The 13,094-nt window shown below is 46.3% G+C and overlaps 1 protein-coding gene across 1 annotated transcript; it reads left to right on the top strand.

Moving 5' to 3' along the window:
- Positions 1 to 10,612: 10,612 nt before the first annotated feature.
- Positions 10,613 to 11,875, top strand: FOXE3 (forkhead box E3). Its single transcript, XM_054981574.1, has one exon. The coding sequence runs from the start codon at positions 10,613 to 10,615 to the stop codon at positions 11,873 to 11,875; it is 1,263 nt and encodes a 420-aa protein (XP_054837549.1).
- Positions 11,876 to 13,094: the final 1,219 nt, after the last annotated feature.

Here is a 13,094-nt window from a genome sequence, read left to right as displayed (position 1 = left end):
ATCTGGGAGACCCAGGTTCAAACTCACACTCTGCCATGGAAGCTCACTGGGTAATCTTGAGCCAGTCACACTGAGAGCCAAGCTACAAGTGACGCCTTACACAGGTTGGACACTTGTCAGCTTCCCTCAAGTTTTGATGGGAAATGTAGGCGTCCTGGTTTTACAGTTTGGCTCTCCATTATAGCTGCAAGACCAGGATGCCTACATTTCCCATCAAAACTTGAGGGAAGCTGACAAGCGTCCAACCTGTGTCAGACATCACTTGTAGCTTGGCTCTCAGCCTAACCTACTTCACAGGGTTGTTGTGAGGATAAAATGGAGGAGAGAAGAATAATGTAAGCTGCTTGGGACCCCTTTGGGGAGAAAGAGCATGAGTGAAGTACATAATAACAATGTTTAAAATATATCAGTGAAACAAAGCTAGTTTAAAGCAAGATAACATTTACAATGTTTATATATATATTTATTGGTACTGGCGATAATACAAAATGGCTCACATGTATGTTTCCTTCCATTAGATTGTTTGCAATTTTGTTATGCACAGAAGCCCTGGTAGTGCATCTGTGGGGCCTTGTACATCTTCAGCACTTTGGCCCTACTGAGCCAATCTGTCCCTTAATGCTAAGTTGTATTTGACAAAAGATCAAAAGGGTTTTTTATATTGATGTTTTTTAGCAGAACCTCTGGTGGTCACAGGGTGTCTGTCAAAAATAGTCTCCAGTCACCTGTACAGTCTTGGATGATAATACATTTCTCCTCCCTTAATGGACTCCAAAGTGCCCTTTGATTCAGCCCTGTATCAGCATCTCTCTGATGCCTTCTCAGTGACTTGACAAGTAGGCCCATTTGCTTCTGGTGTTTCTGTGAACTATCACCTCTCATTTAGCCATTCCTTCTACACATTGTCAAACTGAATTCCTATTTGATGGATTCCACTGTGTGCAAAAATGCTGTTTACGGTATTGAAAAGTATCATTTACAGTAACAAGTTACAAGCATAAAATGTTTCATGTTGGAAGATGGGAAACAGGTTAAACATCCGTATTGTCTTGTGGAAGCCTGAAGCCCACGATTTAGATATTTATTTAGGAAAATAAATATTATTGTTGCAGACACTGGTGGCCTTGGGGGATACACTGTTGTATGAGGAGTGTGTGGTTAAGACATCTCCCTCCACTTTGATGTTATTTTCCTTTTCAGCCAGGCAATTGAATTTAAGAAAACTCTGGTCCCCTTGAGCAAACAATAAGGGTTGCTAATGCTACTGATGGTTCTCCATCAGGAGCTGCAATATCAAGGCAGCACAGTGGCAGACTGGATGGTGAGCCTCCACTGTTACATTTGTCTCAATGCTGAGGGAGTTGGGGATCTTCAGGAACAGGCACAATCCTACACGTTTCCAACCCTGGAGCTGAATTGGAAAAAGGTTCTATTGCAGAGAAACTTACTACAGCACAATATGAAGTTTAAATAGCCTTTGGGCCTTTCGCCTGCTATTCACGTCCATGTGTGACTGTTACTACTGTACAATAAACAGAAGAAGGGAGGCATTTATAATATGAATGAGCATCCAGGCCAATGTAGGATTTATATTCAGCTCATTTCTGAAAATGCAACAGTAGTAATGGCTTCCTTGATCTATAGCAGGTCCTCAAGATGGCAAAGGTCTGGCTGTCTGCTATACTGGCAGAGTGGCATAAGGCAAATAAGACCCTGTGCCAGCAGCTCTGTAATTTGAAGATGAAATGTGTTTGGGACATATCAGAATGCAACATGACCTTGACTACAGGTTTCTCCTTTTGAAGCTCAGGAGTTCTATCAATGTGTGACTAAGTCTCCCACTGTATTATACCAATAAATAGAATGAAATTGACAAGGAGAGGAAAAAGCAGCATAAAATGAATGATCTGTTATACAGTAAGTAAACATCAATCTGGAGAGAGTGCATTTTCTTGGTAAGACAATAAATGTAGGCTAACCAAGTGACTTTCTGATGCTGCAAATGAAACTGAACTAGCTAAACAATAATAAGATCTCTGGTCATACTTCAATCTCCAAAATTATTTCTTATCAATGCAACATTCAGAACAGAAGGGCTGCTTATAATCTTTTCCTTTCCCGTCATTTCTCTGCTATAAGTTCCCCTAGCCTGAACTGGCTTTTCTTTTTAAAAAGTAGTTTCCAATCTCTGTTTCAAGTGGAACTTGCTGCTAGACTTCTATAGCTACTAGGAAGGCATTGAAATATTTTCAATTCCTAAAGACTCAGGAGTGTAGCCAGCATAGTAGGGCTCTTATGAGCCCTATGGAAAACTATAAACAGACTTTGAAATGAGAGACCTGATTTCCAGTTCGGTTCCAGCAGATTCATTGTATGGCTTTGGCAACTTTCTTTCAGTTTCTCACTTAGCAAATCAGCAAATACTGATCTGTCTCAAACATTGCTGTTAAAGCAAAACACATTATATGCTGTAAATCAGTTCACAGCTTCTTATGGTTAATCATAGTTGTAGTACTTGTGTCGTTCATTGTTCCATGTGGTGTAGTGGCTAGTGTCAGACTAGGATCAGAGACCCATGTTTGAATCTCCACTTTGCCATAGAAGCTTGCTGGGTCACTGTATCTACCGCCTAGGGTTGTTGTGAGGATAACATGAAGGAGGAAAGGACAGTGTGGTTAGCAGCTTTGGATCCCCATTGGAGAGAAAAGCAAGCTATAAATATCTTAATGAATAAATACATTAGTATTTACCACACAGACTAGCTGTTTGAATAACACTCTCCAAAAAGTTTGCTGGGACAATTGTAAATGCCTTCATGTCAGAAAGCAAAAATTCTCACTGGGGAAGGGTCATCTGTGAAATATCAGGCACGATCACTACATTCTCCAAATGTCTCTCCCCTACCCCCTTTTTTAATTTTTGTAATTGCGTGTCAGACCAAGTGCACTCTAAATGCAAGCACTGTTGGCTCCAAGGAGAGTGCAACGAGATAATCCATGTTTTCATCATTCACAGGCTGCTCTTTTCACAGGCCATGGGCCGTACTTTATTAGGTTGAGCAGCTCTGGGTCTGCAAGAAAGACCCATGCCTTTCTCATCAGTATGAGAATGGCCCAATGAATGGTTTCCAAGTGTTTACTCAGCATTTGTCTCGTGGCTCATCAGAGGAATGGGGAGGGGGGTGCCGACAGGTCTTTTGTCCAACTGAACTGCCTGATGTGTTATGACAATGTTCCATGAATATGCAGAATGGCAGAAGGGATTAGGACCAGCACAATTCCCCCCAGGCCCATTTCTCTCTCCCTCTCTCTCTCTTTTTGCCTGGGATGTTCAGAGCTTTAAGGATGACCTGTTCACAATTAGGGCACCAAACATCAGATTTTCCTGCAGATAGGGGTGTAAAAATCTCACACTTGTCCAAAGCTGTTAACATCTGACTTGAAGGTCAGTCAGTCTTATCCTGTGCCCTCTCTTTATAAATTTCCAGCTGGCAAGGACAGCCTCATAGATGAGCATTGTTTTGCCAGAGACATGGAAATGTCCATGTATAATGAATGACTGAGTCTGTCAGTGACACATGAAGTCCAAGGCAAAGATCGCGAGGCTGACTTACTATCTGAATGATATACTTTTGGTATTCTGCTATTACAGATTTGTATGTTTCCTCTTGCTACCTGATTTCTCTCCCTTCTTGGTTTCTTCATTCAAAGATCTAGGAATGGGAAGAACGAGGAGCCTACAACATCAAGAGCAAACAATGAAGCAAACAACATCAAGAGAATGTGATTTTTCATTTACAGTAAGATGATGTTCCTAGCCTTCAAAATTGTACAGACAACCTTGAAAATGTGGGTGGTACCAGGATAGCCATATGTACTTGGCATCCTAACCAAAATATTTAAAGCCTACCAGGACCCTCTTGACAATCTCAACACCTGTTTCCCCACCCCATGAGGATTCTTAAGCTGCTAAAGGCCTTCTCTGTCCCCGAATTCTTAAAAATTCATGACTCAGCCATTCTTTGCTGAAGTCTCTCATATTGCTTCCTCCTCAACAAGACTCCTGGATTCCACTGGGTCCAGGGATATAAATATTTGAATGAAGAAAATATAAATAAATAAGCTCAGTGGTTGCACACAATTATTTCATTTCACTATAAGCTTTATTAAAATTAGTAGATCTACATGCAATCATATGCAGAATTACTTCAGAGTAAACCCATGGAAATCAATCTGCTTAGATCAGAGTAACTTTTCATAAGATGGTATTGTTGCAGTGCAACCCTAAGCAGAGCTACACCTATCTAACCTCATTGAAGTCAATGGGGTTAGAATGGTATAGAGGACAACAGAGGTTTGCATTTCACAGCCCAAGAAGATAGAAAGCAGCATGGCAGAGAAGGGATAAATAAGTAGTATGCAAAGTGCCATTAAGGAAAGCACCCCTTGTAGCAAAAATGAGGAGTTATCTCTGTACTGGGAATATTGAATGAGGGCACAGCAACCACCCTGATCCCCATGCCAGGAGCCTGTTCTCTCTGGAGACCAGTGTGTGGCAGTATGGAACCAAAAAGAAAAGAAAATACTTACATTGCAGGGGTAGGTTGAGTGTCAGAATAACCAGTTTGTGAAGGGGATGGAGGGCAAAGATTTGGACAGGAGCAAAGAGAGACTTTACAGAATGGAAATCCTTTACTGAAAGGAAAACGATAGAAGTGAACAGTTGCCAACAATCCATTTGCAGATTTATATCATTGTACTAAAACAATTGTGCATATTGTTCTGTTGTAATTTCTCTCTGTATAGCTGGTTGCAGTGCAAGCACACTATTGAAAAATACAGCAGATGCTACCCAGGAGGGGGCACATTCCCCCTTCATTCTCCTCTCCCCAATCTGCAGTATTACTTGTGCAAAGCAAGCCTCAATCTTTCCTATGGGACTTTATGCAGGAGAACCTTCCCTTGCAGTTCTTGTTTGTGCGCAATTTGGAAGAGAGCCAAAGAGGCACCTAGCCACATAGGTGAACTCTGGAATCTTGATTTTCAAATCATTGAGCAATCTCAATGACAGCCTCCAGGCACTTGCTTCAGACACTTGCTGGCAGGGTAGGAAATGTGCTCTGACAGATGCATTTTCAAAAGGCTTGGGGGCCGGAAGAGCCCATCTTGTTACAAATGTTACAAAGACAAATATCACTGCTGTCATGAACATTAGATGGAAAGATGATAAGTGGGACCAAAACTACAAAGAACAGTATCTTAATTAGCAGTCTAACTGCTTAGAAACTTCAGTGCTGGTATCTGTAGGCTTGGCTAATGCATGAAGAAGGTACCAGCTGGTCCAGCAGAGAAAGCTGAGTTCCCCCAGTCATCCACAGACTCATTGGATGACAACAGCAGGTATCATTTGGTCTCAGTTCTCCCATAAATCATCAGTGAGACTGACCTTCTTCACAAGGTTGTTGTTCTAATGTGTAATGTGTATGTTAATTTAGCAATGCTGAAATTTCCATTAGTCTGTCTAGCTTTCATACAGTAAAGCATTTTGTGCTGTGCACCTCTGGGCATACATAGGCCCCAGTGCATGCACAGGTTTCTGCACATGGCTGTCCCCTCCCTCCTGAAACCTTTTTCGTGTTCTGCACGGAAGGGTTTTACACACAAGGCTTGCAAAGGAAAAGAATTTGTGCATGTGACCCAGTTTCTCTTTTGAACTTGCCTGTTACCTGAGCAAAGCCAGTGTGTGTGCTCATTTAGCACTCCAGCACAACACCTGCTTGGGATACAGGTCTCAGGCATACTAACTAAGCAAGCCCAGCTGCCCACCCTGTATCCTCCCCTATACCAGTCTGATTTCAGCCACCACAAACCAATTCTAGACAAAGATTTTGTAAGACTTCCTGACTGCCCTGTTCTTTCTGTTGATTTTACTGGAACTCTGAAAACAGCCTGATATGGACTGAAAATGCTTTAGAATGTTGAGAGTAGCCCAGCATCAGTTGGGGGGGGGGAGCTGTACCCCCTATTCACATGCAGCAGAATAGAATCTTGAGACTGTAGAATGGGCTGTACTCACTTCAGAGAGCAAGTGGGAAAAGGCACATTTTTAATGTTACTCCATGAAAAAACCTCCCTGCAATTTTTTTAAAGCACAACAGGCAGAACAAGTGTAGACTAGCCTGTTGCATACTTCCCCACTTTCAGAGAATTGTAAATGTCGGGGTAGTTTTAAAAGGCCAAACACCTGCAGTCTGAAGTACACAGTTCATTCTGCTTCATGATAGACCCGGTTTAAATTGTAATTTACCACAGAAACATAGGCAATCCTGCGAAACCTTTCCAAAGAGAGCCTCCCTTGAGCTCTTCGACTGCGCAGGAAGAGGAGCTCACAACACGGCCACTTCCGCGCCAGTACCGCGGCATGCGACATGAGGAGCCCCGCCCTGGCCTCCTCCCAGGTGGCTTGTGCTTGGCCGCAGTGGAAAGGCGAGAGGCGGCGGCGGCGGCGATTCCCCTGCTTCCGATGGAGCGTTGGGAAGAGAGTGCGGGAAGCTGACTCGCCTGGCTCATCCTATCCGGTGGGGAAGAGCGCCCTCTCCTCATTCGGCAGAAAGGCCAGCTTAGCGAGCGGCACCGGGCCCTCCTGGGAAACAAAGGGTGGTCTGCATCCTTCACTGAAAAGTGACGGGGGGAGGGGTGGCCGCACCATGGAAAACTCTTGAGCGCAACGTCGCTGGAATCACACCTGGCCACTCTCTGCTCTTACCAGGCTCTGCCCGGGGTAATTCCAGAAAGAAAGCCAGATTTCGAAGCAACGCTGCCCCTCTCCTCTCCCCCCGCCCCCAAGCATTTAGGTCGCCGGGATGGGTGAGGATCCCATTCACAGCACTCGCGGTTTCTGCCGAAATCTCCTTGATGACATCTACGCTCAGGCCAACCGATGGAAGCGCTGCCAAGTCAGCGCATTGGCCAGTGAGAAGGCGGGGGAGGCGGTTAGCTCGCAGCTCCCCCCCCCTTCTTGAGAGGAATTTGTAACATCCCCCCCCCCCAATAATCCCATCCCACACATAGGATCCCATGATTCAGGAAAGGAAAAACATCTTTCTAAAATGAAATAAATAGACAATGATGGGCTTGCGCCCTCCCCCAATGATGGGCTTCCCCGTAAAGTAAAGCCGTTCTTGTTGGGATTTAGCAAGTGGTCTGGGTACAGTCATGAAAGTGTTGAAGTGTTACTGTGTTACTTAGTCAACTAGTTCGCATAGGACCATTTAGCTGTCGAGTTTAAGTTTCCCTCCATAGAAAGGGGAGTCTTTATGCTTAATGAAGAAGATCTGGGATTCACTACTGGGCAACCAGTTTATTGGGGGCCAATTAGCTAGAAATTAGCTAGAAACACATACTAAGGTTTTATTGCTCTTTGTTCAGTTGAAGTCACCTCTAAGATCTAAGTCTAACCATCAAGAGGTAGCACCTGACATAGTGAGAAAAGCATTGGAAAGGCCAGAATGACACCCAGGGACAGCTTGCTACAAGACAAGCCCAAAGAAAATAACAGAACACCGTTGGTGGTCGCCTACATCCCACAACTCAAGCCGGTCCAACACATTATCAATGATCTACCACCCAGCCTGGATTGTGACACTTTCCTCACACAGGCACTGGGGGGGGGGGAGCAACCTTTACTTGCTTACAGACTGCCCCCTAACCTGAAACAACTACTCACCCACAATGATAAACGACTTAATACTAACATGGTTTGGTACCTGCAACAAACCAAGATGTCAACTTTGCTCTCATACAGATTGAGCAACGCCATCAGTGGCCCCAACAACACCAGCCATACCATCTGGGGTTCATACTCCTGTTCATCCTCCAATGTGATTTCATGTGCCAGTAATGCCCCTCCTCTCTCTACACTGGACAAACTGGCCAGTCCCTTCCACTACGAAGAATTAATGGACTTAAGTCTGACATCAGAAACCAAAACATTCAGAAACCAGTGAGGGGAACATTTTAACCTTTCAGGAGATTCAGTTGCTGACCTAAAAGTAGCAGTTACTCTGCAGAGGAATTTCAAAGGGAGATTAGAAAGAGACTGCTGAATTGCAACTGATAAGGAAGCCCAAAACTATGCATCCACCTGGACTGAATTGAGACATTGGCTTCCTGTCTCATTACCAGTGCTGATTTCTCCACACCCACTACCCTTCTTCATACCCTGCCCTATTCAATCACACCTGCTATTGTCATTCACAGGCTATTATGATTCGGCTTCTGTAATCATTCCACTCTCCAAGATATAAGGACAGATGGACTCACATTCTAGCTATAGCTGAAGAAGTGAGCTGTGGCTCAGGAAAGCTCATACCCTACCACAAATTTTGTTAGTCTTATAGCTGCTACTAGACTCTTGCTCTTTTCTACTGCTATAGACAAACACTGCTACCCATCTTGATCCATCAAGATGTAGCCAATGTAGCCAGCTAGATAGCTATTCTTTATCTTTCTTACCAATGTAACCTTTTACCCTGATATGTAATATTTTTTTCTAGAACTAAACACGGGAACCTGTTTTTATTGTGTCGAATGCGCAACACTCTACTCTGCTAATTAATTCTAACAGTTGTTTTCCCCTCCCTCCCCACACGTCTGGGTCTTCTAAGCATCATCAATCTTGATCCAGTATTGGCGATGCTAAGAAGCACACTTCCTTGGAAATAAATAACTTCATTGAAATCAATAGTATTAACAGTATGTTTGGGCTGGGGTGGCAAAACTGAGCACAATCCTAAACCGTTATGCCCTACTACGCCCACTGAAGTCAAAGACCTTAGAAGGTTGTGCGTCCGTTTTGATTGCGATGTGAAGGACCCCAGACAGCCGGCGAACTCTCTGAGATGACACCCCGTTTACTTTCCTCCCCTTCTCTGAATCAAACACATTCTTTGTCTGTTCCATTTTGCAAAACAAAACCAACCTCGCCTTCTTCGGAATCATTTTGGCCATCGATCCTATTAATTTTGCATTAGTGCATTCAAGCGTCTTCTTACAAATTCTCCCGTGCAAACATATAAAATGCCTGCAAACAGCAGATCATACGGGGAAATACCATTACTGAGTTTACCCCCACCCCTTCTTCCCCATAAAAGCTGGGACCCAGGAAAGCTCATGCTGCAATAAATGTTGTTGGTCTTTAAGATGCCACTGGACTTTTGTTCTGTTTTATTAGACAAACAAACAAGGCTACCCGTTGGCAATCATTTGAATCACCATTCCTCGAAAACCGAACACCAGCCCAGGGGAACAGCGGAGGCAGGAGAGCGGGAGAAAACAAGCAGCAGTCGCTGTGTCTATCTGCAAGGAGCGTCAAGTTCGAATCATCAGGAGAGATGAAAACCCAGTTTGGGTACTTGGCAGCGACCCACAGTAAGACAGGGACGCATTCAAGGTCCATTACCCCCCCCCCTTTTTTATTGAAAAACTTTTGCCTCTTACTGTCCAACAAAATGCTATCGGTTTTAAACATGTAAAAAGGGCACAAACATCTACTGATCTAGGAGAGCTGTAGATAGCTCAAGTTGTCCTGAAGGGCGGTATATAAATCGGTTATTATTGTTGTTGTTACTATTATTAAATAACCAGCACCCTGTCTGGCCATTTTGTTTAAAAAACGCTTTCATCATCAAAATCACTTTCTTGCAGCCCACCATTTAATCCGTCGTTTCTGATTTTTTGTGATAAAGAGGAGCGTCTAGCTAAAGAATTCCTATGATGCCTCTACAGAGTTGATAGACCTTTGGAGTCCGACCCAACGTGTTCCGTGATAATCTTCTAAAGGCAACTGAGTACAGTCCACACGTAACAGGCTTTCTCCACTGGGGTGTTCTCCGGCGCAAGCGCCACTGAAATGTAGGATCTGTGCCCAAATGCTCTCGCTCCTGCCCAGGGCCATTCTTTCCACTGGGAACTGAGCAGAAAGTCTTCCCGAAAGAACTCGGAAATCCTAAATCACTTTGTTTTAGAGTTCAACGTAGGACCGAAGCCAAATAGAGCCGGCGGATCTACCATTAAAGAGAGCGAGCGGGCAGCCAGGGGCCACCGAGTTCGGATCTTGGCCGCAGTGGAGAGGGGAGGTCTTCCCCCACCCCTGGAATCCTAAATGGCGCCAAGACAACGGTCAGGTCGATGACCCAGAGGTATCATGAAAAGACTTTTGCCCCTGCCCCGAATTGTTTCTGCCGGCGACCATGCCTAAGACAGAAGACTTCGTTTGGAAAAGGAAAACCCAGCCCTACCTCCTGTCTCCTTGGTCACAAAGGAACCCAGTTTTGGATTTTTCTTAGGATGGTTACACACCGCCAGCGCAAGGGCTGCGTTTCTTGTGACAGTGCTATCCCCCCCCCCCATACACACTCCGTTGCGGGCACAGGAGGCTAGTGGGGAGGGGGAGATTTTAGGCGGGTGGGCGGGGGCTGCACCAACGAGGAGGGGGGAAGTGCCAGGGTGGCGCCAGGCCTTGAGCTATATAAGGCAAGTTGCCGGCTCCAGATTCGGTCCCAGGGGAGCAGTCTTGTTTCATCCGCCTTTCCTTCCCGGGGGTTGCCTTGTATATGAATCTGACCGATTTCTCCTGTTTCTCGGGTATGTGCACTATGACCGCCGACTCCCTTCACTCGCCTAGCCAAGGGGCCAGCCCGACCTCCCCCAACCTGCACGGGGCTTCCTCATCAGGCTGCAAGGTGGAGCCGTTGTTGATCAAGTGCGAGCCCAGGGGCAGTCCGGCGGAGACAGGAGGGGAGCAGCCCGTCGGAGAGCAGCAGGTGCCTGGCGCCGGTGCAGGCGGCGGCGGCCGTCGGAGGAAGCGGCCGGTGCAGCGTGGCAAGCCTCCGTATTCGTACATCGCGCTGATCGCCATGGCTATCGCCAACGCACCGGAGCGCAGGCTGACACTGGGGGGCATCTACAAGTTCATCACGGAGCGCTTCCCCTTCTACCGAGAGAACCCCAAGAAGTGGCAGAACTCCATCCGCCACAACCTGACGCTTAACGACTGCTTCGTTAAGATCCCCCGCGAGCCGGGCCATCCGGGCAAGGGCAACTACTGGACGCTGGACCCTGCCGCCGAGGACATGTTCGACAACGGCTCTTTCCTGCGACGGAGGAAGCGCTTCAAGCGCACCGACCTCACCACCTACCCAGGCTACGTGCACAGCGCTAGCGCTTTCACGCCCAGCCAGGGCCAGATCGCCCGGGCTGGCCCTTGCAACGGCCCTGGAGGCATCGCTTATCCGAGTGCCGGCGGCCCCCTGTACTCGTCCAGTGGTACCTACGGGGCGCAGCTGCCCTGCCTGCCCCAGTACCCGGGGGCGCCCCCCGCGCTACAGCCGCGCATGTTCAGCATCGACAGCCTGATCAGCTCGCAGCAGCAGCAGCAGCAGCAGCAAGTGGCAGCTCTGCAGGCCTCGGCGGCGGGGGCAGAGCTGGCCCAGCACCCTTTGGGCCTCGGCAGCGCCGGGGAGCTGAGCGGCTGTCCCGTGGGCAGCGCCGAGGCCTGCTTCCAGAGCCAGCCAGCCAGCCCCGGCTTGTTGGGCCGGCAGCCCCCCGCCCTGGCCTACCCGTACTCGGCCTCCCCACCAGGCCATCTCGGGGCGCCGCAACAAGGCGCCTACTCTTCCCCGAACGCGCCGCTCTACGGAGCTCCCAACAGGCTGACCCTGCAGCCCGGGCGCCCCGCCCCGCCCTGCGCCGACCACGCGGAGCAGCTGCTGGGCCTCGCAGCCTCCCAGCTCAACGGGCTCGGGCAGTTCGGAGCCGCCAATAACGCTTACATGAGGCAGCCCAGCTTTCCCGCCGGCCTGGAAAGATACTTGTGAAATCGTTTTGTGGCGGCAATTCGTATCTGGGGCTTGAATGACGCTCTTTGGACATGTGTACCAGTTACCTTGATCCTGGAAAATCGCATACGAAATTTAGGGGCGCTGCCTTTTATGGGCTGAGGCTTTGTACTTTCCTCAACCGTGTGAGCATCTGCGCATGAATCACTGTGTGTGATGTACTTGCAGACTGCAAGTACATTGTGCCGCAGAACAAACACGGAAGTAGTAGTCTGTGATTAAAGTGTTATCATTTGGTTTGTGGCACAGAACGGGAAATGCAGAGCAAATTTTAAAAAACGGTGCATTGAATTGACCCCGGGGTAGTTTAAGAATCATTAGTTTAAGAATCATACCTTTTTAGGGTACATAATTGTTTGCAAAGGCAGGCAATTAGGGGGCAAGCTGTAGACAGAAAATCTGAGGTGTAATTGGAAACGAGATTTGCCTTGTCTAACTAAAGCTTATCGCAACTAGGTAGGACGGAGTGGGCCAATATATCTTTTAAAAATGGTACAAAGCTAATCCTACTTTTTACTGTAATCTTTGTGTGGGGAAGTGCCTGAAGGGATACCCTTAAAAGTAGTATGTTGAGTATACCTTTACTGAGTTTACCTGTCTTGAAGACACCTGGAAGGTGAGTGATAATACTTGGGTATGCAATACCTTTTAGATTTTTAAAATTACAAATTTCATGGTGCTTTATTTTGGTTCTCTTCATTTATGATTGAAGAAAGCCTCCTAAGGTGTTTTTAAAAAAATGTGTATGTTATACCTGGCTGGTAGGGCCCATAACTGATGCCCATTTTTACTGGCAATGCATCTCCTGTCCTGCACTACTTCATTGAATAAGCAAATGTATAACACACTTCAGATGTACCACAGTATTCCTTTTTGGTATTATGCCTTATGTAAGATAATGATTTGCATTATACAGAGCAGTATGTTCCTAATGTGTAAAGTAATGCACAATACATGTATTACTCAGTGTTGCTCACTGGTTTATTCTTACCATGTAACACAGTATTATGTTGCATATGAATTGTACAGTGTATATAGTGCATATTGCATATATAGTATTCATACCTTTTGTAGTGCATAATGCACAATAGTGCCCCTTGAATAATGCACACTAGTACATTGCATAGATTAAGAGATATTCAGGATGTGGGATTCCTTATTGGGTTGATAAACTGTAATCAAATAAATATATCTACCT

This window comes from Eublepharis macularius, chromosome 5 (assembly GCF_028583425.1).
Source record: "Eublepharis macularius isolate TG4126 chromosome 5, MPM_Emac_v1.0, whole genome shotgun sequence".
NCBI classification, from domain to species: domain Eukaryota; kingdom Metazoa; phylum Chordata; class Lepidosauria; order Squamata; family Eublepharidae; genus Eublepharis; species Eublepharis macularius.
Note: the sequence above shows the minus strand (reverse complement) of the source record. Positions and strands in the feature narration are given on the sequence as shown.

Excerpts from the sequence above, each read along its gene's own strand:
- FOXE3 (XM_054981574.1), top strand. The coding sequence starts at position 10,613 with ATGAATCTGACCGATTTCTCCTGTTTCTCGGGTATGTGCACTATGACC.